We start from the raw sequence: 26,786 nt of genomic DNA on the forward strand, positions 1-26,786 counted from the left end.
CTAGCACTGGGACCTACGTACACCTCCGTCAGTGCACCCCTATCCTGCCCTTCTGTGCCCTGGCCGCTCTAGCACTGGGACCTACGTACACCTCCGCCAGTGCACCTCTATCCTGCCCTTCTGTGCCCTGGCCGCTCTAGCACTGGGACCTACGTACACCTCCGTCAGTGCACCTCTATCCTGCCCTTCTGTGTCCTGGCCGCCCTAGCATTGAGACCTACGTACACCTCCGTCAGTGCACCTCTATCCTGCCCTTCTGTGCCCTGGCAACTCGAGCACTGGGACCTCCGCACACCTCCGCCAGTGCACCTCAATCCTGCCCTTCTATGCCCTGGCCACTCTAGCACTGGGACCTGCGTACACCTCCGTCAGTGCACCTCTATCCTGCCCTTCTGTGCCCTGGCTACTCTATCACTGGGACCTACGCACACCTCTGTCAGTGCACCTCTATCCTGCCCTTCTGTGCCCTGGCCACTCTAGCACTGGGACCTACGCACACCTCCGCCAGTGCACCTCTATCCTGCCCTTCTGCACAATGGCCACTCTAGCACTGGGACCTGCGTACACCTCCGTCAGTGCACCTCTATCCTGCCCTTCTGTGCCCTGGCTACTCTAGCACTGGGACCTACGTACACCTCCGTCAGTGCACCTCTACCCTGCCATTCTGTGTCCTGGCTGCCCTAGCATTGAGACCTACGTACACCTCCGTCAGTGCACCTCTATCCTGCCCTTCTTTGCCCTGGCTACTCTATCACTGGGACCTTAGCACACCTCCGTCAGTGCACCTCTATCCTGCCCTTCTGTGCCCTGGCCACTCTAGCACTGGGACCTACGCACACCTCCGCCAGTGCACCTCTATCCTGCCATTCTGCACCATGGCCACTCTAGCACTGGGACCTACGCACACCTCCGTCAGTGCACCTCTATCCTGCCCTTCTGCACAATGGCCACTCTAGCACTGGGACCTGCGTACACCTCCGTCAGTGCACCTCTATCCTACCCTTCTGTGCCCTGGCTACTCTAGCACTGGGACCTACGTATACCTCCGTCAGTGCACCTCTATCTTGCCCTTCTGTGCCCTGGCCACTCTAGCACTGGGACCTACGTACACCTCCGTCAGTGCACCTCTATCCTGCCCTTCTGTGCCCTGGCCACTCTAGCACTTGGACCTACGTACACCTCCGTCAGTGCACCCCTATCCTGCCCTTCTGTGCCCTGGCCACTCTAGCACTGGGACCTACGTACACCTCCGCCAGGGCACCTCTATCCTGCCCTTCTGCACCATGGCTGCCCTAGCATTGAGACCTATGCACACCTCCGCCAGTGCACCTCTATCCTGTCCATCTGTGCCCTGGCCACTCTAGCATTGAAACCTCGGCACACCTCCGCCAGTGTACCTCAATCCTGCCCTTCTATGCCCTGGCTACTCTAGCACTGGGACCTACGTACACCTCCGTCAGTGCACCCCTATCCTGCCCTTCTGCACAATGTCCACTCTAGCACTGGGACCTACGTACACCTCCGCCAGGGCACCTCTATCCTGCCCTTCTGCACCATGGCTACTCTAGCACTGGGACCTACGTACACCTCCGCCAGTGCACCTCGATCCTGCCCTTCTATGCCCTGGCTGCCCTAGCATTGAGACCTATGCACACCTCCGCCAGTGCACCTCTATCCTGCCCTTCTATTCCCTGGCTGCCCTAGCATTGAGACCTACTCAGATCTCTACCAGTGCACCTCTATCCTGCCCTTCTATGCCCTGGCTGCCCTAGCATTCAGACCTATGCACACCTCCGCCAGTGCACCTCTATCCTGTCCATCTGTCCCCTGGCCACTCTAGCATTGAAACCTCGGCACACCTCCGCCAGTGCACCTCAATCCTGCCCTTCTATGCCCTGGCTACTCTAGCACTGGGACCTACGTACACCTCCGCCAGTGCATCTCTATCCTGTCCTTCTGTGCCCTGGCCACTCTAGCATTGAGACCTATGCACACCTCCTCCAGTGCACCTCTATCCTGCCCTTCTGCACCATGGCTACTCTAGCACTGGGACCTACGTACACCTCCGCCAGTGCACCTCAATCCTGCCCTTCTATGCCCTGGCTGCCCTAGCATTGAGACCTACTCAGATCTCTACCAGTGCACCTCTATCCTGCCCTTCTATGCCCTGGCTGCCCTAGCATTCAGACCTATGCACACCTCCGCCAGTGCACCTCTATCCTGTCCATCTGTGCCCTGGCCACTCTAGCATTGAAACCTCGGCACACCTCCGCCAGTGCACCTCAATCCTGCCCTTCTATGCCCTGGCTACTCTAGCACTGGGACCTACGTACACCTCCGTCAGTGCACCTCTATCCTGCCCTTCTGTGCCCTGGCCACACTAGCACTGGGACCTACGTACACCTCCGTCAGTGCACCTCTATCCTGCCCTTCTGTGTCCTGGCCACTCTAGCACTGGGACCTCCGCACACCTCCGCTAGTGCACCTCTATCCTGCCCTTCTGCACCATGGCCACTCTAGCACTGGGACCTACGTACACCTCAGTCAGTGCACCTCTATCCTGCCCTTCTGTGCCCTGGCAACTCTAGCACTGGGACCTCCGCACACCTCCACCAGTGCACCTCAATACTGCCCTTCTATGACCTGGCTACTCTAGCACTGGGACCTACGTACACCTCCGTCAGTGCACCCCTATCCTGCCCTTCTGCACAATGGCCCCTCTAGCACTGGGACCTGCGTACACCTCCGTCAGTGCACCTCTATCCTGCCCTTCTGTGCCCTGGCTACTCTATCACTGGGACCTACGCACACCTCCGTCAGTGCACCTCTATCCTGCCCTTCTGTGCCCTGGCCACTCTAGCACTGGGACCTACGCACACCTCCGCCAGTGCACCTCTATCCTGCCCTTCTGCACCATGGCCACTCTAGCACTGAGACCTACGCACACCTCCGTCAGTGCACCTCTATCCTGCCCTTCTGCACAATGGCCACTCTAGCACTGGGACCTGCGTACACCTCCGTCAGTGCACCTCTATCCTGCCCTTCTGTGCCCTGGCTACTCTAGCACTGGGACCTACGTACACCTCCGTCAGTGCACCTCTATCTTGCCCTTCTGTGCCCTGGCCACTCTAGCACTGGGACCTACGTACACCTCTGTCAGTGCACCTCTATCCTGCCCTTCTGTGCCCTGGCCACTCTAGCACTGGGACCTACGTACACCTCCGTCAGTGCACCCCTATCCTGCCCTTCTGTGCCCTGGCCGCTCTAGCACTGGGACCTACGTACACCTACGCCAGTGCACCTCTATCCTGCCCTTCTGTGCCCTGGCCGCTCTAGCACTGGGACCTACGTACACCTCCGTCAGTGCACCTCTATCCTGCTCTTCTGTGTCCTGGCCGCCCTAGCATTGAGACCTACGTACACCTCCGTCAGTGCACCTCTATCCTGCCCTTCTGTGCCCTGACAACTCTAGCACTGGGACCTCCGCACACCTCCGCCAGTGCACCTCAATCCTGCCCTTCTATGCCCTGGCCACTCTAGCACTGGGACCTGCGTACACCTCCGTCAGTGCACCTCTATCCTGCCCTTCTGTGCCCTGGCTACTCTATCACTGGGACCTACGCACACCTCCGTCAGTGCACCTCTATCCTGCCCTTCTGTGCCCTGGCCACTCTAGCACTGGGACCTACGCACACCTCCGCCAGTGCACCTCTATCCTGCCCTTCTGCACAATGGCCACTCTAGCACTGGGACCTGCGTACACCTCCGTCAGTGCACCTCTATCCTGCCCTTCTGTGCCCTGGCTACTCTAGCACTGGGACCTACGTACACCTCCGTCAGTGCACCTCTATCCTGCCCTTCTGTGCCCTGGCTACTCTATCACTGGGACCTAAGCACACCTCCGTCAGTGCACCTCTATCCTGCCCTTCTGTGCCCTGGCCACTCTAGCACTGGGACCTACGCACACCTCCGCCAGTGCACCTCTATCCTGCCCTTCTGCACCATGGCCACTCTAGCACTGGGACCTACGCACACCTCCGTCAGTGCACCTCTATCCTGCCCTTCTGCACAATGGCCACTCTAGCACTGGGACCTGCGTACACCTCCGTCAGTGCACCTCTATCCTGCCCTTCTGTGCCCTGGCTACTCTAGCACTGGGACCTACGAACACCTCCGTCAGTGCACCTCTATCTTGCCCTTCTGTGCCCTGGCCACTCTAGCACTGGGACCTACGTACACCTCTGTCAGTGCACCTCTATCCTGCCCTTCTGTGTCCTGGCCACTCTAGCACTGGGACCTACGTACACCTCCGTCAGTGCACCCCTATCCTGCCCTTCTGTGCCCTGGCCACTCTAGCACTGGGACCTACGTACACCTCCGCCAGGGCACCTCTATCCTGCCCTTCTGCACCATGGCTACTCTAGCACTGGGACCTACGTACACCTCCGCCAGTGCACCTCAATCCTGCCCTTCTATGCCCTGGCTGCCCTAGTATTGAGACCTATGCACACCTCCGCCAGTGCACCTCTATCCTGTCCATCTGTGCCCTGGCCACTCTAGCATTGAAACCTCGGCACACCTCCGCCAGTGTACCTCAATGCTGCCCTTCTATGCCCTGGCTTCTCTAGCACTGGGACCTACGTACACCTCCGTCAGTGCACCCCTATCCTGCCCTTCTGCACAATGGCCACTCTAGCACTGGGACCTACGCACACCTCCGTCAGTGCACCCCTATCCTGCCCTTCTGCACAATGGCCACTCTAGCACTGGGACCTGCGTACACCTCCGTGAGTGCACCTCTATCCTTCCCTTCTGTGCCCTGTCTACTCTATCACTGGGACCTACGCACACCTCCGCCAGTGCACCTCTATCTTGCCCTTCTGTGCCCTGGCCACTCTAGCACTGGGACCTACGCACACCTCCGCCAGTGCACCTCTATTCTGCCCTCCGGCATCATTGCCACTCTAGTAATGAGACCTTCGCATACCTCCGCCAGTGCACCTCAATCCTGCCCTTCTATGCCCTGGCTGCCCTAGCATTGAGACCTACTCAGATCTGTGCCAGTGCACCTCTATCCTGCCCTTCTGTGCCCTGGCTACTCTAGCACTGGGACCTACGTACACCTCCGTCAGTGCACCTCTACCCTGCCATTCTGTGTCCTGGCTGCCCTAGCATTGAGACCTACGTACACCTCCGTCAGTGCACCTCTATCCTGCCCTTCTGCGCCCTGGCTACTCTATCACTGGGACCTACGCACACCTCCGTCAGTGCACCTCTATCCTGTCCTTCTGTGCCCTGGCCACTCTAGCACTGGGACCTACGCACACCTCCGCCAGTGCACCTCTATCCTGCCCTTCTGCACCATGGCCACTCTAGCACTGGGACCTACGCACACCTCCGTCAGTGCACCTCTATCCTGCCCTTCTGCACAATGGCCACTCTAGCACTGGGACCTGCGTACACCTCCGTCAGTGCACCTCTATCCTGCCCTTCTGTGCCCTGGCTACTCTAGCACTGGGACCTACGTACACCTCCGTCAGTGCACCTCTATCTTGCCCTTCTGTGCCCTGGCCACTCTAGCACTGGGACCTACGTACACCTCCGTCAGTGCACCTCTATCCTGCCCTTCTATGCCCTGGCCACTCTAGCACTGGGACCTACGTACACCTCCGTCAGTGCACCCCTATCCTGCCCTTCTGTGCCCTTGCCACTCTAGCACTGGGACCTACGTACACCTCCGCCAGTGCACCTCTATCCTGCCCTTCTGTGCCCTGGCCACTCTAGCACTGGGACCTACGTACACCTCCGCCAGGGCACCTCTATCCTGCCCTTCTGCACCATGGCTACTCTAGCACTGGGACCTACGTACACCTCCGCCAGTGCACCTCAATCCTGCCCTTCTATGCCCTGGCTGCCCTAGCATTGAGACCTATGCACACCTCCGCCAGTGCACCTCTATCCTGTCCATCTGTGCCCTGGCCACTCTAGCATTGAAACCTCGGCACACCTCCGCCAGTGTACCTCAATCCTGCCCTTCTGTGCCCTGGCTACTCTAGCACTGGGACCTACGTACACCTCCGTCAGTGCACCTCTACCCTGCCATTCTGTGTCCTGGCTGCCCTAGCATTGAGACCTACGTACACCTCCGTCAGTGCACCTCTATCCTGCCCTTCTGTGCCCTGGCTACTCTATCACTGGGACCTACGCACACCTCCGTCAGTGCACCTCTATCCTGTCCTTCTGTGCCCTGGCCACTCTAGCACTGGGACCTACGCACACCTCCGCCAGTGCACCTCTATCCTGCCCTTCTGCACCATGGCCACTCTAGCACTGGGACCTACGCACACCTCCGTCAGTGCACCTCTATCCTGCCCTTCTGCACAATGGCCACTCTAGCACTGGGACCTGCGTACACCTCCGTCAGTGCACCTCTATCCTGCCCTTCTGTGCCCTGGCTACTCTAGCATTGGGACCTACGTACACCTCCGTCAGTGCACCTCTATCTTGCCCTTCTGTGCCCTGGCCACTCTAGCACTGGGACCTACGTACACCTCCGTCAGTGCACCTCTATCCTGCCCTTCTGTGCCCTGGCCACTCTAGCACTGGGACCTACGTACACCTCCGTCAGTGCACCCCTATCCTGCCCTTCTGTGCCCTGGCCACTCTAGCACTGGGACCTACGTACACCTCCGCCAGTGCACCTCTATCCTGCCCTTCTGTGCCCTGGCCACTCTAGCACTGGGACCTACGTACACCTCCGCCAGGGCACCTCTATCCTGCCCTTCTGCACCATGGCTACTCTAGCACTGGGACCTACGTACACCTCCGCCAGTGCACCTCAATCCTGCCCTTCTATGCCCTGGCTGCCCTAGCATTGAGACCTATGCACACCTCCGCCAGTGCACCTCTATCCTGTCCATCTGTGCCCTGGCCACTCTAGCATTGAAACCTCGGCACACCTCCGCCAGTGTACCTCAATCCTGCCCTTCTATGCCCTGGCTACTCTAGCACTGGGACCTACGTACACCTCCGTCAGTGCACCCCTATCCTGCCCTTCTGCACAATGGCCACTCTAGCACTGGGACCTACGCACACCTCCGTCAGTGCACCCCTATCCTGCCCTTCTGCACAATGGCCACTCTAGCACTGGGACCTGCGTACACCTCCGTCAGTGCACCTCTATCCTGCCCTTCTGTGCCCTGGCTACTCTATCACTGGGACCTACGCACACCTCCGCCAGTCCACCTCTATCTTGCCCTTCTGTGCCCTGGCCACTCTAGCACTGGGACCTACGCACACCTCCGCCAGTGCACCTCTATTCTGCCCTCCGGCATCATTGCCACTCTAGTAATGAGACCTTCGCATACCTCCGCCAGTGCACCTCAATCCTGACCTTCTATGCCCTGGCTGCCCTAGCATTGAGACCTACTCAGATCTCTGCCAGTGCACCTCTATCCTGCCCTTCTATGCCCTGGCTGCCCTAGCATTGAGACCTACTCAGATCTCCGCCAGTGCACCTCAATCCTGCCCTTCTATGCCCTGGCTGCCCTAGCATTGAGACCTATGCACACCTCCGCCAGTGCACCTCAATCCTGACCTTCTATGCCCTGGCTGCCCTAGCATTGAGACCTACTCAGATCTCTGCCAGTGCACCTCTATCCTGCCCTTCGGTGCCCTCATCCGTTTAACATTGATGTTCACACAGCTCGTCTAACGCACTGGTGCCCAGGCCTTCCACACCCTGGTGGGCTCGTGCTAACAGCCACGCACAGGTCTCACAATGCACCGCTATCCTGATCCGCTGTACCCTGTTACTGGAGCATGGAGACCCATGCACCGCGCTGCCAATGCACCCGTGTCCTGCCCTTCACCATCCTTGCACCCTCATTGTTGGGGCCCAGGCAGAGCTCTGCAAATGCACCATCTACCGCTCGAGCGTCGCGACCTGCACAAGGACTCTGGCGGTCTGCGCTTCTGATCTGCTGCTTAATCCAAGGCCCAGCAACCCCTGGAGACACCCGCAGCTCTGCAGAAGCACCTCAGCCACGGTCCAGGTCCTTTGCTACAATCACGCTTTATTAAAAAAAAGAGAAAAAAAAGAAGTCACTGGGATCAAACAATTTAATTTTAAATTTCGTCCAGCATTAAAAGCACCTCCTAAAATCAGGCGGATTAAAAACGCGCTCTCTGAGCTCCGTGGAAGAATTTGCTTCCTCCATGAAGAGGGGGCAGAGGCTAAAGCAGGTAAAGCCGCAGAGACCCTGCCTGTCATTCCTCCGTACATTATCCCTCTTTTTTACGCCAAAACAACGCAGCTTTTGGTGTTAAGAAACGGAATATTTAGCTCAACGGCTGAGTGAGTGAGAAAAAAATGAATTATTGCGAATCCAAATCGCATTTTTTCCTCACATTTATCGTGTGATTTCCTCAGCACTTCTGTCATTTCCAAGATTGTGCGTTTTCTGAAAAAGTTAAGTATAAATGAGGGCATAAGAGGTTGTGCTATGCTTCATATAATGTTTATTAAAACAAATGAAACCAAATGTATTTATAGAATCCACACATAGCGTTTCTGTATGGTGCTTCTGAGCGCTATTATTACTTACAGTGCATACTAATATTAATGGAACTGTGCAAACAAGGGCACTGTTGGTCCGTTATTGTGGTCTGGACTTCTGCTACATTACAGAACTCCAGTGAAAGTTACTTAGAATTTTCCCAGAGACGAATCTATAAGTGTTGGGGTACATTTATCTCTCTTTGACATTTGCAGCCTCGCACAATTCTTCATATAGATCTACATGTGAAATCACAGGAACTTACATTCAGAGGTCGATCAAAATAACTTTGAAAGCGATTTGACAGCATCTAATATGTTCTTGTAACCCCAGGTTTGCCGGTTCCTGTGACTTGGACTCGATTGGCACAGACGGCTGAAGCAAATTCATCTACTTTGATTTTAGAAGATGCTGTAACGTGGAAGGTCGGAGATGAAATTGTTATTGCATCCACAGGAAACAGGTACTTTACAGAACATCAGGTGATCAGATAGCCTCTCAGGTGATAAGTGCGCTATACAAATCAACATAACATAACATAACTTAACATAGGTGTTTCCCCAGAGAAAGGACTTGTGTGAATGTAATAATTTCTTGGCATTCCTAATTGCTATTATATCAGGAATGACAAATGACAGTTGAGTGAGTGATTGAGTTGGTGGGACTGAGTGAGGATTAGGTTCTCTATGAAATCATTTTGATGTACTTTAATTTATTTATTTTGTTTCATTTTAACACAGTCAAAGGCATAGGTCGTTAAAGCAGTACACTTATTGAAAGGTGTATGGTACCTTTTGAAAAGACTAGCAGGAGAGAGCCGCCCTTACAAGAAGGCAACTTCGTCTTCTCTTGGTCTTCATGTGGCTAGGGTTATTATGTTTTTTCATAGATGCAGACAGAGTCGTATTCATTGTTTCAAGGCACTGCTCTCCGTTGCAAAAAGAGCAGCATCAGTCCATCAAATCCCTCTTGCGACCATATTACAGTATCCAAACTAATGGCTTTTGTGAATTTAGATTTGTATGTCTATGTTTGGTGGACTAACACTTCAACTGAACAGCATCTGTTTTATTGGATGCAGCTCTATTTCAATTATCTAATCTCATCAACAGGAGAAGATGGAAGGAGCCCAGTTAAATATGAAGTGGCATGTCTGTGTTTTACCAGACATAGCCCTCCCTATAAGCATTTTAAAAAATGTAGATCAGAAATAGTCCTGGAGACATTATTCACCCCTCCTTTTTAATCATGGCTTTTTAATAGTCGATGCTTATGCTCTTTAATATAGGCCTGACTAATCTGAGTAAGAATACCCAAACTGACTAAACTGAGTAAGAAAGCCTAAACTGACTAAGGTGATTAACAATGCCTAAACTGCCTAAACTGAGTAAGAATGTCTAAACTAATTGTGTGAGATTACCTAAACGGCTACACTGAGTGAGAATACCTAAACTAACTAAACTGAGTAGGAATGCCTAAACTGACTAAACTGAGTAAGAAAGCCTAAACGGACTATACTGAGTAAGAATGTCTAAACTAATTGTGTGAGATTACCTAAACGGCTACACTGAGTGAGAATACCTAAACTAACTAAACTGAGTAGGAATGCCTAAACTGACTAAACTGAGTAAGAAAGCCTAAACTGACTATACTGAGTAAAAATGCCTAAACTGGCCAAACTGAGTATGAATGTTAAACATATCATATTACTTCTTTACAGTCACGGCTCATAGCGCGCTGAAGGAGAGGGGCAACGCACATGGCTAGGGGGAAAAACATTAAATTAATTTAAAAAAAAACACTTAACTCGATTGCCGCCGCTGACCCCACCGCACTGCTCCTCTGCTGCAGACAGACGCCCAGCCTGCCCTGCAACCAGTCCTGATGCTTCTCAGAGTAGCCTTAGGTTTAGCACTCCCAGGCAGACTGTGAGCCTGTGCAGGCTCTCTCCAGCCCGGCACTGTCAGCCCCATGCTCATGTGTGTTTGGCCGGCCCGAGACGGCTGGCCAAACATACATGCGCACTGAGGGAAAGTGCCTTGCACTCCCCCTCACTGATCAACACCCCCGTGGCCCCACCCCTTTACAAGAAAACGATAATAAACATATTGTATTATTGTTTTCTTGTAAAGGTTTTGCAGCTGCTGCTGCTGGCAGGGGGGTGACCCTCCTCCGCCCTAACGGAGGAGCCGCCCCAGCTTCTTTACAGAGGAAGTTTAATAAGGACATCAGGCAAAGCAGTAGTATTAGCCACTCTACAAATGTTAATATCTACAAAATATGATACATTTTGCACAGAAAAAAATAATAAGAATTAGGTCTTAATACATTAACAGAAGTCACAAAAACTGATTTCTGTTGCCCTATCATGTCACTGTATTTTAAATGTAGGTGTGAGCAAAAGTACATGTTTGATCATCTTTCGGACAGTGTGAAGACTGGTAATGGTGTAAACAGATTCTGGACTTGAACAGCTGCCAATATGAAGTATTTATGGTCAGTAGAACGATGTAACAAATGGTTTCTTAAAGTCACACCCGATCACTTGAGGGCAGCATGCCAAATCACATCATTCTTCAGATAAAATGGTGAAGGGTAGGTAGAGGTAAATCCACAATGTTATTCACAGCTAAGAAATAAAATAAAATACACTCTGTCCATACACATGGATTCTACAAAATAGGAGTTTAACAATGAAGAAAGTATTGAAATTGAAATTGCCTTAATAGGGTTCTCCTAAAATGACCATCCCTATTATAAACACTCAGGGGACATGTAGGCCATGATCCGTGGAGTGGTGTGCAAAAGTGTAATGTATTAGGAATGAAGAGCAGGCTTGATTTATCTCTGAATGAAGGAAGCATGGAGGTTGCAGTTTGACAGACAGGGTGGAGTGGCAGAACAAGGAAAAGGGAGAAGCAAAAAATAATAGAAAGAGGAGCGGCAAGTGGAGAAGAGAAAGAGTGAAAGAGTGCAGGGTTGCGGTGAAGCGATTGAAAAGAGCATCCTCCTTGGTTCACCTGGCAACGAATTGGTTATATGCTCACAAGGAGAAAAATGCTGTTGGTTGTTCCTAAAATGCTGGTCTCTGTAGTGGCACAGTGAGCAAAGTAGCCAGTGGCTGGGATGAATTCAAGGGCTCCATCCATTACCTTTTTGTTTGTCCCGGGAGGTTGCACCTCTGGCATGTAAAATGTGATGGTTATGCTGCAAAGCAGATCATATTGGACTGCATGTAGGTTGTGTCAGCACACATACTTCTGTCAGTTTACTGAGGCCAACCACTGCGACTAAACAGAAGAACGTTTGTTAAAATACTGACAAGGAACACCAGCTGGATTACAACTGCAGTGAAAAAGATTTTCAGAATCTTTTCTTGATTTGAAATTCATTAGAATATGAATTGAAGAATTGAGGCTTAACCAAAGAATTGCTTGTTCATGATTATTTTTGCTGTTTCAGATTTTCCCAATTTCAAAATGAAAAGAGAGTTATAACTGCTGTGTCAGATGATGGCAGGACCTTGGCTATTGACAACCCACTTACTTATAAACATTTGGGTATATCTGTTACACTGCCCGATGGTAAAGTTTTTGAAGCAAGAGCAGAAGTTGGCCTCCTCACCAGAAATATCCTTATTCGCGGCAGTGACAACGTAGAGTGGCATGATAACATCGCAGCCTGTCCTGAAGGATTTGATCCAGGTACTTTTTAGCTTTTGCTTAGAAATTACTGTTTTTAGCAAGTTAACAAGTGCTGTACATTTTTACAACGTGTGCCCTGCTTCGTTTTATAACAAAAAAGAACACATTGGTGGTAGAATGTTGGTCTTGTGATATATGCCGAAATGAATATAGAACACATATTTCAGAGAAATTCTAAAGCTGAATCGTGCTTTCACTAAGAACATTACGTACTTTACTTTGAGTCATTTTATTGCTTGAGGTGAAAACCTCACATAGGACATCAGAATTATTGCCCCTAAGCATTCAAAACATGTTTCCTTGAAATATCTTGCATAGCTCTTCGATATCCTCTTGTATTGCAGTGTCTAACCCCATGACCACAGTTTTCAGTCCACAGGTTTCCGGTCACTCAGTTTTTTGTACATCCAATATTGATTAAAATAATTACCACTGAGATGGGTAGCAATAAGAATTTATTATCTGTCAGCAGCACCACAGGAACACATTGTCCTGAACTGTGATCTGATCAAATATGCCTAATGTGTCAAGATATGTTTAGAGCCTGGCTGAAATGTTTGTCATAGATCTCTAGTGATTGTGAGAGAGAGGGTGCAAGGGCTGTGATGAGGACGTTTTTGACTCAGAGTAATGAGAGTGCCCAGTAAATAATAAGACCACTACCACTTTGTCGTACTTCATAATGCCCACAAAGTGCCAGATCACTTCACAAGCAGGGTATGGCCTAACTGATAGAACACTCAATGGAGAAATGTTCAGAAATCTGGATGCATGGATCCTTCAACCACAGAATTAAGGTGCACTGCCCATTACGAGCTGCTGAGGATAAAGCCTGCAGTAGCTGTAAAGAAACATTTGTGCCCAAGTCGGCTATCAACAAATTACCTAATTTATATGGCAACAAACACACAGACTTACTTGATTCTAGTGCTTGTGTAGTTGATTCTGTTTATTGCTACAAAACTGCCTCTTCTTACACAACATAACTTTCCATGATCCAAAACAATTTCTACTACCAGTGTGCTCCTTTTTCAATCACACGTGCCCATCCACTGCAGTGCCAGCATAAACAGGGCTTCAGGTCTACCATTGTAGCCTGATTGAAGCAGCTTGTATACTGCAATTCTGCCTCTCAAAGTAAACTCTTTTGACAGCTGTAACCATTCTACTTAAATATACATAATTTTCCCCAATCCAGGCTTTAAATCCCATAAAGTAGGATACATTATTATGTTTAAAATTAGGACATGTAGAATATTAGTGTTAAACAAGTCCTTACAGTGACTAGCACCTGAACGCTTTTTTTCACAGCATAAAGGCTGGCTATTCCATAGCGAAACACTGGGATACAGTATTAGGTTTAATAATGTTATATGTGGTTATGAAACGCCTACAATTGTCATTCTTGGACTCTTTGAAATATTGGTTAAAAGCCCAACTCACTGGTGGAGTTGGTTTTCAAATATACTTTTAGAAAGTTAACTTTTCCTGTCTAAAGCCTCTAGAAGCTAATATGTATTAGCCTCTAGCACTACCCCTTTGGGCGCTCAAGTCCTGAAGGAATCAACCCTCACCCTCATGCTGGTAGTTATAGTTGAGACCTATACCTCTTTACAATTATAGTGCCACACTCGTGGGGAGGATGCCACAGTCATGGCAGTGGCATACCCCCACCCTATTACAATGTTCCTGCGGGTCTGACCGGTGGGAACATTGTAATAGAGCATTCCCGCCGGTCAGACCAGTGAGAACAATACTACAAGATAGCACTCGGCTCCCACTAAAGGAGCCGAGTGCTATCTCGTAGCACAGAGGGGGCCGGACACCATCCTCAGAAGGGCACTGTCTGTAAAACACATAGGCCCTCATTCTGACCTTGGCGGGCGGCGGAGGCCGCCCGCCAAAGTCCCGCCGTCAGGTTACCGTTCCGCGGTCGAAAGACCGCGGCGGTAATTCTGACTTTCCCGCTGGGCTGGCGGGCGGTCGCCTTCAGGCCGCCCGCCAGCCCAGCGGGAAAGAGGCTTCCACGATGAAGCCGGCTCGGAATCGAGCCGGCGGAGTGGAAGCTGTGCGACGGGTGCAGTTGCACCCGTCGCGTATTTCACTGTCTGCGCAGCAGACAGTGAAATACATTTAGGGGCCCTCTTACGGGGGCCCCTGCAATGCCCATGCCAGTGGCATGGGCACTGCAGGGGCCCCCAGGGGCCCCGCGACCCCCCCTACCGCCATCCGGTTCCCGGCGGTCGGACCGCCGGGATCTGGATGGCGGTAGGGGGGGTCGGAATCCCCTCGGCGGCGCAGCAAGCTGCGCCGCCTTGGAGGATTCAATGGGGCGGCGGTACACTGGCGGGAGACCGCCAGTGTTGCCGGTCCGACCGCGGCTTTACCGCCGCGGTCGGAATCCCCATTGGAGCACCGCCGGCCTGTCGGCGGTGCTCCCGCGGTCCTCCGCCCTGGCGGTCTTTGACCGCCAGGGTCAGAATGACCGCCATAGTGTGCATTCTGATGGTGCTGGGCTGGGGGGCCCTGCACTGCCCATGCCATGGGTATGGGCAGTGCAGGGGCCTTCCTGTTGCTCCCAGAACACCTTCAACACCAGCCTTTCCATGTCAGTGGAACTGCCATGGAAAGACTGGCAGTGAGGGGAGTTGTAATCAGCCAGGTGGTGCTGAACTCAGTGCCACCCTGGCTGAGTACAACTCAGACTGCTCTTCTAGGCTGGGACAGTTGCCCCCTCCTGGTTCCGTCCATCAGGGTTGTAATTGGGGATTTAGAACACCTGGAGGGCAGCGGTCTGCCCACCACACTCATAATGAGGCCCCTAGTTTCTATAGAAAAAGCATTTTTTACTTGCATATATCCTTGGTGCCGGTTGACGAATCTTCATAAAATTTTCCAAAAAACTACGATGCTCACGTCAGCTGCAATCTGGACAGTTTCAGGATAATCCATCAAGTGGGGGCTGAGAAAAGGGGGAGGGGTTTCCAAAAATTTGTTTTTTCATGTTAATTTTCATAGGGATTTTGAACAGGAATAGAGGCAGAACCGCTGGACGGAATGACACCCAATTTGGCAGAAAACTAGCTCTTAATCCAGAAAGATGCCTTTTTGTTATTTGGTGTAAATTAATTCAGTATTTTTTGCAATATTAAAGAAAAATAAAGTTTGTATGTATAGGGATGTGAACGCTCCACGAGCCCACCCGATCCCCTGCTGGGATCTGAATTGGCTGCCAAAACTTCAACAAGGAAGTGTTGGCAGCCATCTTGGGACTCGGCTTCAGTGAGTCCCAGAAAAAAATATAAAAAAATGACAAAAGGGGCCAGGGTATTGAGACCCTGACCCCTTAACTCTAATGTTGGGCTCCCAGAGGGACCCCTCAAGGGCAGAAAAGCGCTTTTCTTTTAAAATTTGAGCCTCAAATTTGCTGCAGGTGGTGAATCTGCAACAAAAGCAAGCGATTTCCTCCGTGCTTATTTTACTAAAGGCCCAGGGTGGGCCAGGTCCCAGGAGCATGTTTAAAATAAAGGACGTTGGCGCATGGGGCCCCCCTCCTGGGCCTATTTATGTCCCGGGGCCACCACTTCCCTGGGGCTAAACAAATACTGAAAGTGGCCTCGTGTAGCCCAGGGCACCCTCACTTCCCCGGGGCTAAACAAATAAAGAATGGGGGGACATGTGGCCCCCCTATTGCCCTTGGGACTGCCACCTCCCCGGGGCTATTAATGCAAATTAAGAGGGGGCCTGTGCTCCATTCGCAGCCACGGGGGAACGCCACCTCCCCGGGGCAGAAATAAAAGAACAAAGGGTGTCCATGGCAGACCCCCAGCCCTAGGGACCACCACTCCCTGGGACAAATACAACATCGAGGGGGGACCATGCAGCCCACCTAATGGAGCCATAAATGGCCCTGAGGGCCACAACCTCCCCGGGCCAGCTCCTGCTATGTCCTGGGTGCCTTCTGCTGTTTGTTCTGACTTGAAGGGAGCTTTGACAGCTCCCACCAAGTCAGAGCAAACACTCACGTTCCAGCAAACGAAAGCTGATAAATAGTTTCCGCTTGCTGGAAGCAGAGGTTTCCTCTGTTTCCCTGCCCACAGAGATGCAGGAAGGGAAACAGAGGAGACAATTGCTCTCACAGGCAGGAAGCTGCATCTTTAGCAGCTCCCTGTCTGCAACAACAATGTCTTCAGTCTCCCCCGTGGTCCCATTGCACACTGGGTCTCCTGCAGAGCACCTAGGAGAGATGGCCCGGGCCTCGAGGGATGGGGTCCCTGGGGCTAAGATCAGCCAGGGAGGGGGGCTGTGTGCCCCCCTTAAAAAAAAATAGATGTATTAAGGCCGGGCTCCGGGGGAGGGGGTTTCCGGGCCTGAAATCGGGCAGTGTAGGGGGACCCCGTGGCCCCCATTCCCCACACTACACATTTACCCAATGAAGTCACACTTACTAAATAACCCGTAGAAAGTGCTCCAGTTGGGTAGACATTTTGTGCAAACTGTGGACTGCTGTTGGATAAAGGAGCAACTGAACTTCCATTCTGGCCATGATGCTCATTTCACAGAAATTAAACCTCAGCAGGAAGCACTTATAAATATAAATGTAGCAGGTGCCCAAGTTGAAGCTCCACTTCTGGAAAGGACAAATTATCCTAACTCCTGGTCTTGGCAAAGGAAAAACAGGTGGGTTTAGTCCTTGATTCCATGTTGGACAACTATCTGAAATCCTTCATGGAGGTGACTGCATCTTTCATCTATTTGAGCGCAATCAGATCCGATCACAGCCACTCCCACGCCCACTCTCACAACCAGACAGACACACTCACAACCAGACAGACACTCTCACAGCCATAGATTAAGGATCCTGGCAGAGTTGGTGGTTCCCTGACGGTCTGACTGCCAAGGTTGTAATGTGGCGGTCGGACTGCCACCGCAAGTGTGTGGTCTTTAGACAGCCACCCTCGTAATGAGGCCCTATGTGTTTCCTTCTATTATTTGCAGGTATTTGCAAGAATTCTGGCGCATTCCACATTTATATCTGTATTCCTCTGTCATGCTTAATGGTGCAGATTCTCGATAAATCCTTTGGTGAAAACTCTAAATGTAATACTGCGGACGTATCCCACAGTATCAGATTTTTCCTCATAGTAAGTTGTATTTTCAGACACAAAAAATAAGAAATACACATATTCTGAAATTTTGACCCCACAGCAAACATGTTTTGCATGTTAGTGAAACGTATGTGTGCATAATATTTTGCAAATGGGAACCATGAATCTTCCATGAAAAGTGCAAAAAAAATTCAAATGATACAAAGCAGTAGAGTCAGCTAAACTGGAAAGGACCATTGGTGAAAAAATAAAAACCAAAGGGAGAGAAGGCAATAAAAGCACTTTCAAACACATATTCAGATTTAAATAGTTCCTCAGAAACAAGGTCTTCTACATTTTACATCTGTTCATCTTGGCGCAACAGAAGGCAAACCTCATTTCCTCGGGACAGAACTCGCTTTGTCTTAACAAGTTGTTCCGCTTTTTCCCGCAGGTGAATTTGCCACGCAGACGTGCTTCCAGGGCCGTTTTGGTGAAGAAATCGGCAGCGATCAGTTCGGTGGCTGCATCATGTTTCATGCGCCGCAGCCAAGCAAACAACTTGCAGTTGGCAGGATTGAATACGTGGAGGTATTGTCCTTTCTCGCTTGTTTATTACACAATTGGATGACTGATGGTGATGAAACAATCCTCTATGTCAAAGCAGCATACACGATTTCGATAATTAATGAGGGGGCAAAGGCAGAAGAGGTTGTTTAGTTTTCACTATGGCATTACCTGAACAAATTGATAATTAGGCTTCAAAATGATTACATGTGAAAGTGATAATGGCTATTTCTTTCCCTCGTCCATTGATCAAGAAATAGGAGTTGTGCTCTTCTTCTTACTGTTAGGAAGAAAATGTCTATTTGATCTAAACATTTCTAGTACTTTATTTTCTAATACAGTCTGTAGTGTCTTGGGCCCTAGGCCCTCATGCAGCACAAAGTAGGACACAGACACATAGTTACAGGGGGCATATCTGGCCTCAGGGCACATGCGCCCAGCCCCCTTTTCTTGGCAGGGTTACCTGACTGGTGACGCCTGTGATGGATGGGTGTGGGGTGAGCGTGTAAGCCAGCCCTCAACAGTGACTGGTAGAAACACTAGAATGTATCCAGCAGGACACTACATCCCTCCAAAACTTTATAGAAAAAAACAAGCAAGTCCAACCTGTAGGAAAGAACAAACAATAAAGTACACACCAGTGAGTCTCTACAGGCAGTCCGCAGTATGTGATGAGTGGACAGGTGCCACTGGGAGCATCCGGCATCACAGCATGCATCTGTAGTGTAACCAGATGACCCTGAGCAGGAAATGCAGTGAGGATGGAGTTCGGGTCTCTCAATCACGTCGGTGGGGTTTCAGTTCGCCTGGTCTCACGTTGTTAGAGCCTATTTACACTGTAGAGGTGCATCAGAAGTAGTGGTGGAATCCACTTCAGAGATTTCTTTGGAGGTGCCCTGGATCCCTGAAACACAAACCTTCAAAGACAGGGACAATGGTGCATTGGTAGGACATCTCCTTCTGAGGCCTCAGTGCTTCCCAGTACCTGTCGTTGAAGCAGCTGCAGACTCATCTCTCATGCTGGGATTCTCTCACACCCTTGAGGCCCCTTTCACTGAGTTGCCACAGGGCTGCATCGTCTGTGCGGCGCCTCTTGTAGCCCATGCAAAGGGGTCGCTGTGGATCTCCCAACTGGACCACATCCAAATCACTCATGCAACCACAAGGTCAGGTGATACAATGGTCAGATGTACTCTCTTCAGCAGGACTCAGGTGCATGTGGGATCTATCAGATGGTCTCTGGTGGTTAATCTCCCACGGCACCAGTAATACCTCACTGGTCTCTGGATGTTTCGCAGGCAAATGGACCCACTCTGGTGGTGTGATGGTCTATAGAGGGTCCTGGTGATGCACCTGGTAAAGATGACACTTTTACCATGAAACAACTTGTTCTACAGGTAGTGGTCTTGCTTGGTGTGAAGATAACTGGAGGACCTTCATGGTTGCTGGACTTGTTATATAATGTGTGCAGTTCTTCTTCATCTTTGGCATATACAGTTGCTAGCAAGGATGCTATGTCTTCCAAGCTACAGATGACAGGTGTCTGGATGGTCGCACTGTGAAGCGTGAGGCAGCTATGCAATCTGCACACTCCGGCGGCTTACTTCAGATACTCCCTCTGTGCTATTTTCAGTGACCACTACACCCCGGTGGATGGCTTATGCTTGCTGGTTGTACTCTCTGGTAGTGGCACGAGTCCTCAGTCTTGTTGTTCCTCTTCCTTTTTTCTGGGCACCTGTGTTTGTCGGGATCTTCCATGTGATGGGTCTGTCACACACCTTTCGCTCCTCTTCACCTTCATGCTGTGGTGTCATGCCAGTCTCTTCTCCCTTCTGACCAGGCCTCTCGCTGTGATGTGCTCTTCACTGGACCTCCCTGGTCACGTCCTATCCATAGGATGGTTTCTCTTCACCTTCTTCTGAACAGGCCACTCTCCGTGATGCTTGCTTCACAGGGACCTCCCTGGTCACGTCCTGTTCATAGCACTTGACTCTTCATTTCCTTGTGGACCTCTCACAAGCCCTATCCTTTCCTGATGGTTCTCCTTGGTGTTTGCTCCCTGGTTTGATCGTCACCTTCCTTCCATCTTCTCTTCTTCACTCTTGCCCCTCAAGGCTACGGCGTCACAGAACTTGGTCCTGCCTCAATGCAGGCTTGCTTGACACAGTCTGTCACTCCATGTGACATTTTACTTGATAGGCTAACTGTGGACATTTAATGCTGGTGTGGCCAGCTGGTGCAGCCTCATTCGTTCAACATTTCTTCTTGTTCTCTGAGGGCTCTCTGTTTCTTGGGTACCTGCATGTGCTTTGCAATTTCCAGGAGCAGCCCTCTGCGCACCTCTGACTTTTTTCACTCAGTCCTTCTTCATGGGCACACTCTGCTGACGCCTTGTGTGCCTGTTCTCTCTCCTGCAATGATAGATTTTTACCATTAGGGGACTTGCGGCACTGTCTTCTAATTGGCTGTGGTGGCAGACAGCCGCTCATGGGTGCATATCGCTCGCCTCTTTCATCGGGGACCTTCCTTCTCCATATGTGGCCTGCGCTCACTGGACAAAAGTGCAATCATCCTTCTCTGGGGAAAACAGAACTCAAGCAGTACTTGCAGGGTGATGAGCAGGGCCTTGCAGGGTTTAACACCCTCCTCTGCTGCTGTGCTCCCATTTTTTTACTTGAGCACTGCCTCCTTAGGCTTTGCTGTTTTGGGCTGTGCTGCCTTTGGTATCACTACCTTGGCTGGATGGTCCTTATGGCAGCTCTCTTGGCTGGTGCAACTTTGGGCTTCTAGGCTCTTCGGGGGTCACAGTCACTCCCCTTCAGCACTGAAAGACAGCCACACAGAGTATATGTCACTCTGCTGGCCATTCTCTTTAGTCAGTGTGTGCCAGCTTAGGCAGGCAACTTTTCATTCACTGATGCTTCCCCATCTGCTCTCCTTTTTGCCTGGCTTGCAGCAGCTCGTTACTAGGGGGCACATAACATCTGCCAGCCTAATCTAGAGACTGGAGTGCTTGACAGTGCTCTTCTCACGGGCCGCTGCACTGCCCAGATGAAGTATGTGGGGGGTGGGGCACTTCTGTTGCCCCACTGGGCTTTCAGGCAGAGTGCTGGGGAATGCCACCGCTTTTTCTAGTGCTGTAGTGGCAGCAGGCAACTTGTCACGTTTCTTACTATGAAATCCCCGCCGGGGCTGCCTCACTCGAGCTGCTATCTGAACTGATGCACAAAGGCAACCTCCACGTGGCCCTGCTGCTGCTCTTCACCTGCCACAGCAGCTTTATTTCAAATGCGGGCCATGTAGCTCCCATGTGGCCGGTGTGCACACAGGCACTGGGGGCATTCTGCTCCTATGCATCAGGACTTTAAGAGCAGGTGAGGCTGCCTTGGGTTACAACACCATCCTCTCTTTTGTCTGGGGTGCTGTAGACATTTGCTGGTAGCCAGTTCCACAGCAGCACACTCATCGCCTGGCTGCCTGTATTATTCTTCTGAGCCCTGCTGGTGCGGAGCAGATGAGTGTTCTTTGGGGAATAATATGTGTGTATCTGCCCGGGGCGAGGTCGCAGGGAACTGTGGACTGTTATTATGCTGCTTGGCTCATACTTTATAGATACATTTGCAGTTCAAACCACCTTAAGTGAGTCACTTACTTGCCATGGCCAGGGTATGCCTGATTGACCACTAGGCATCACTGCAGACACCTCTCCTTGCATGCCAATGCAGCTTCTACAGAATCGTGAGAGCCACAACAGAGTTCCTGAAACTGCGGCTGAAGGTAGGCATTTCATGCTCGGTGCAGGGGACAACTTTGGACTACTCTGCAGCACTCTCTTTGGCAGTGGCAGTAGGTGGGCAGCAGACAGGCATTAAGGTGCCATAGGTTGCCTTCCTCTAACTGCTGGTCAGTGCAGGTGGGGTCCCTTTCTGCACCCGCGTGGCAAGGTAGGTCTTTTGATTACGGGGGAGTGCCACTCACCTTGGAGGCAGCCACAGGTGGATCCTTGGTTTCCTCACCGGCAGACTGGGCCTCAGTAGGCAGCCAGCTTGCCTCTCCTTGGGCCACTTCGCAATGGGTTTAAGGTGCGGGTCTCCTGCCTGATGTTGCCTGACCTTCTCATCCTCTTCTGGTTTTTTTGCTTCAGCAGCCTGGCGCTCTGCCTCCAAGTGCTGCATTTTGCCAGCCTTTCTTTATGTTTCAGGCCTTGTGGTCCCTGAAAGCGCTGCAGGTGCAAGGGAGTTACTCTGTGTTGTGGCAGCATGCTTCAGGTGGTGGGGTGCCCTGTACTGTTGCGGCACTTGATGCCATTTACTTGGCACACTCCTCTCTTAGTGCTAGTCAGCGTGCTCCCTCATTGCAAGTGGGGGATGCAGGGGCATGCCTTGCGGATATCACGTGCGGGGTCGCCTCGGGCTGTATTTCCCCCTTGAGCCACTGCAAACCTGCAACCAACACTCGTGGGGTCACTCACGCTCATTGCCATTGTAGTGCCTTGAGCCATAGGCCTGCATGCAGAACAAAGGAGGACACAGACACATAGTTACGGAGTGCATAACTGACTTCATGGCATGTGTGTCTAGCCCCTTTCATTGGTAGGGTACCCTGACTAGTGACGCCTGTGATGGGATGGGTGTGGGGTGCCTCACTTGATTTATTTGTTTATTGAAGAATTTGTAAAGTTCTCCACCTAGGCCTCTTTACAGCGCCATAATGGCCACATACAAAAACCCTGATAATGGTCAACTTAGAGGCCATCTGGATGTTTGAGGTGATCCCAGTGCATTCTTCACTCACTCCTAGTAAGATCTCAGTCTTTATTAAACACTGTTTGTATAGTTTTTTTTTAGGTGTTCTCTAAACTTGAGGCAACTGGCTTCTGGGTAAGAACGATTGCTTAGTCTGTCCAAAAGTTGTGGACAATGGACAATCTGCCGCCTTTGTCTCCTAAAGTATTGTTGGATCTGGTTAGTCGAGGAGGATCACAGGACTCTTGAAGTGTAAAAGCAAGCAAGTGTCTAAAGGAAGCTAGGACCTTTGCCTCAAAGGGCTTTCTTCTTAATGTATAGAGTTCTGAATTTGATCCTAGCCCTCCCACTCCCAGAGCCATGTTTCAGAGATGGCTTAGTGTGTTCCTGCTTCCAAGGGGGCAGGCGGGCGGGCTGAGCACTCTTTCTAGTCTGGCGACGAGATTTTTAGAAGCAGAAAAGAGACACTTGCTGATTATAATGTATTGGTTAAAGATTCAAGAAGGCAATGTGTTCATTATCGATGCCAAACAAAAATTGCATTGTGATTATTGGGTGTTTAAATTTGCCTCCGGGCTATTTTATTGTGGTTATCACCCCACCATTACAGAGCTATTATGAATCAGTGACTCAGCGACGTGAAGTAATATGCAAGATGTAAAATTATACTCCTGTGTCTCTGCATGCTTTTCCCATTACGGTGCCGTCACTAGGCATGAATTCCACTAGCTTTTGAAAGGAGGAACCATGCCTTTGTTTTACTTCCCCTGATCACATCAGGTGCAGTAACACCTAGAAAACCATAATAAACTGTAGCCAAAAAAGAGTTTGTGCTGGAACGGGAGTACTATTTCACTAGTAATTGGGCTCTTTGTGTCTCAGGTTTACTGCTGACTTCATAAGCAAATATTTCATTGTATACCTCACCTATAACAAGGGTTACCCTTTCACTTGTAATTGGGTTTTTTGTTACTCAAGTTTACTATTAACTTCATCAGCAAATAATAGTTCGTTGTGTGCCGTGTTTATAACAGGGATAACCATTTCACTTGTAATTATGCTTGTTGTGTCTCAGGTTTACTATTGACTTAGTGAGCAAATAAAACGTCTTGTATAGCTTGCTAATAACAGTGTCTCTTGATATATCACTGATGCATATTGTTTTTCCTTTTCCCAGGTTTTTCATGCTGGTCAAGCATTTAGATTGGGAAGGTACCCCATACACTGGCACTTGATGGGTGACATGCAGTTTAAGTCCTATGTGAGAGGCTGTGCAATTCATCAGACCTACAACAGGGCTGTGACTATTCATAATACACATCATCTTCTTGTGGAGAATAATGTGATATACGATATCATGGGAGGAGCATTTTTCATAGAAGATGGAATAGAACATGGCAATGTTTTGCAGTACAACCTTGCAGTATTTGTCAAGCAGAGCACCAGTCTTCTGAATGATGATATTACTCCGGCTGCATTTTGGGTGACCAATCCAAACAACACGATCAGGCACAATGCTGCAGCGGGCGGAACACACTTTGGTTTCTGGTACAGAATGCACGACAATCCAGACGGGCCGTCCTATAATCCAAATATTTGCCAGAAGCGGGTACCTCTGGGAGAGTTCCATAACAACACTGTACATTCTCAAGGCTGGTTTGGGATCTGGATCTTTGAATCTTATTTCCCCACACAAGGAGGTTACTGCAATTCAGATGTGCCAGAGCCTGCCGTATTTGATTCATTGACAACCTGGAACTGCCAAAAAGGAGCAGAGTGGGTGAATGGTGGAGCTCTTCATTTTCAGAATTTTCTAATGGTAAACAACGAGAATGCTGGCATAGAGACTAAGAGAATATTGCTGAATTTTGTTGGAGGATGGGAAGAGACCAGTGGAGCTGTCATAAAGAATTCCACCATTGTTGGGTATCTGGATGAACTTGGACTGGGCTCTTCATACTGTTCTTCCAGGGGCATTATCCTTCCTTTTGATGAAGGACTTACAGTTTCTTCTACAAAGTTCATAAATTTTAATCGCAGCTGTGCTGCAATTGGTGTGACGTCTGTTGCTGGAGTGTGTACAGACAGATGCGGCGGCTGGAGTGCAAAGTTTGATAGGATCCAATATTTTAACACAGCTAACAAGGCTGGATTCAGATGGGAGCATGAAGTTGTTCTGATTGATGTTGACGGATCACTTACAGGTAATTGTCTATTAACTCAATGCTAAATCTGGATTGGAATTTGACCTTCCATAATGATTACCTTGAGTACCTTTGGTTACTACAGCTGCAGAAATGGTCTGTGAATTTAGTCCTTAATATATCGGAAACCAAAAAAGGGACAATTATTAGAGCCATCCATAACTTTTACAATCATCAAAAGATAGCAAACAAATGTAATACTTTGAGTTCAGTTGGCATGCGTTGCCAAATGCCAACATTTTGCTCTGATTAGCATAATTATAGAAAGGTTGCTTGGAACTAAAAATACATTTAACATTAGTTCTCAATTGTAATTTTACTAGTGTAATTATTAGTAACAGACAACATGATAATGTTGTTAGAGATACACACCATTTTCTCTACATCTACTTGGTCATGTCTTAGCTTACCATATATCTTTAATACATGCTGGGGACTACAACAGAATAAAGATATAAAGCATTCCTCCATACCCTATTTTTTAAACTCTCATTAAAAGAAAAGAGGTAGAACACACTCACAACCACAGTCACACATACACACACATTGTGTTAGACAATCTACCCTCAAAACATCCATAAAGTGCTGAGCAATAGGTGTAATCTGGGAGGCCTAATTCCCGTTCTTGCATGAACAAGCATTATCTGTGACTACACTTTTCACTGTACAATAATATAGATCCCTAGAGAAGTGAGCAGCAGTGATGAAAAACCCAGTACACAATAACTAAGCTATCTGCGAACCCACTGGTAACCTCAAACATTCGGTTACCAGCACAGTACTACCCTCTCCATACAAAAGCTGACAACCCATATATAAAATTGTATTACATCAGTTTCACTTTTACAAAGCTGGTAGACCCCCAACTGTTAGAAAGTACGCATTCAACGTAAGGGTTTAAAAAAAAAACAATGACAGCTAGTGAATTTGAATGGGGATTCATTGAACATACATCCGAATATATGTCTGTTGTTAGAGCATGTCTATATTTTAGCTTCTCAAGTAATCTTGTCTATTCCATTGAAGGTAAGCAGGTCTGAAAAGCAGTAATTTATCAAAAATGTCTAAGATGAAAAGAACTCTGAAAGAATTGAATCCTGAATCCCAGGTCACAAAAACTCTGTTCAAACTCCTTACTCACACATTCAAGCCATAACACAATGTAGACCATGCCTACCTGAACAACAGACCTCCTTACATCAACCAACCAGATACATCTACTCCACCGGAATACTACTCACAAACATCCTTTGCATAAATAGAAACAAATCCAGATGCCAGGCATTCTCATACATTGCCCCTAAAGTGTGAAACACCCTCCCACTACACATCACAGCCTCCTCCCTTCTTTTTGGGCTTTGCACAAAGCTAACAACCTGGATTTTCAAATGACCCCCTGTCCTTGGCAATGCTAGTCAGACACACCTTTTCAGTGCCAGACTACCATAACAGATGATAGCTCACTTTACAAAATAACAAAACAAAACATAACAGCTTTAGTTGTTTGAACTAAACATGTCAGTAAGTTTGTACTCTAAGGGCCAGATGTAGGAAAAAGCCAAATTGCGACTTGCAATTTGCGAGTCCGTGCGACTCGCAATTTGCAACTCGCAATTTGATATGCAGAAAGGTGTCTCAGACACCTTCTGCAACTCGCAATAGGGTCGCAAAGACCCACCTCATTAATACTAATGAGGTGGGTCGCATTTTGCGACCCCATTGCGAGTATGGGCACTCACGGGGATGGTGGCCTGCTGGAGTCAGCAGACCACCATGTCCGTGACTGCTTTTTAATAAAGCAGTTTTTTTTTTCTATCTGCAGCCCGTTTTCCTTAAAGGAAAACGAGCTGCACTTAGAGAAAAAAAACGAAACCTTTTGTTTCGGTATTTTTCAGAGCAGGCAGTGATCCATAGGACCACT

At 49.6% G+C, this 26,786-nt stretch overlaps 1 protein-coding gene across 2 annotated transcripts in view; it reads left to right on the forward strand.

Moving 5' to 3' along the window:
* Positions 1-26,786, forward strand: part of LOC138282759 (fibrocystin-L-like) — a 455,872-nt gene that overhangs the window by 274,255 nt on the left and 154,831 nt on the right. For both annotated transcript variants that reach the window (XM_069220630.1, XM_069220631.1), the window contains exons 48-51: positions 8,892-9,021; positions 12,021-12,262; positions 17,804-17,940; positions 23,839-24,865. In XM_069220630.1, the coding sequence (XP_069076731.1) occupies positions 8,892-9,021; positions 12,021-12,262; positions 17,804-17,940; positions 23,839-24,865 (1,536 nt within the window). The remainder of the gene's footprint in view (positions 1-8,891; positions 9,022-12,020; positions 12,263-17,803; positions 17,941-23,838; positions 24,866-26,786) is intronic.

The sequence above is a fragment of the Pleurodeles waltl genome, chromosome 2_2 (assembly GCF_031143425.1).
Source record: "Pleurodeles waltl isolate 20211129_DDA chromosome 2_2, aPleWal1.hap1.20221129, whole genome shotgun sequence".
Classification (NCBI taxonomy): Eukaryota; Metazoa; Chordata; class Amphibia; order Caudata; family Salamandridae; genus Pleurodeles; species Pleurodeles waltl.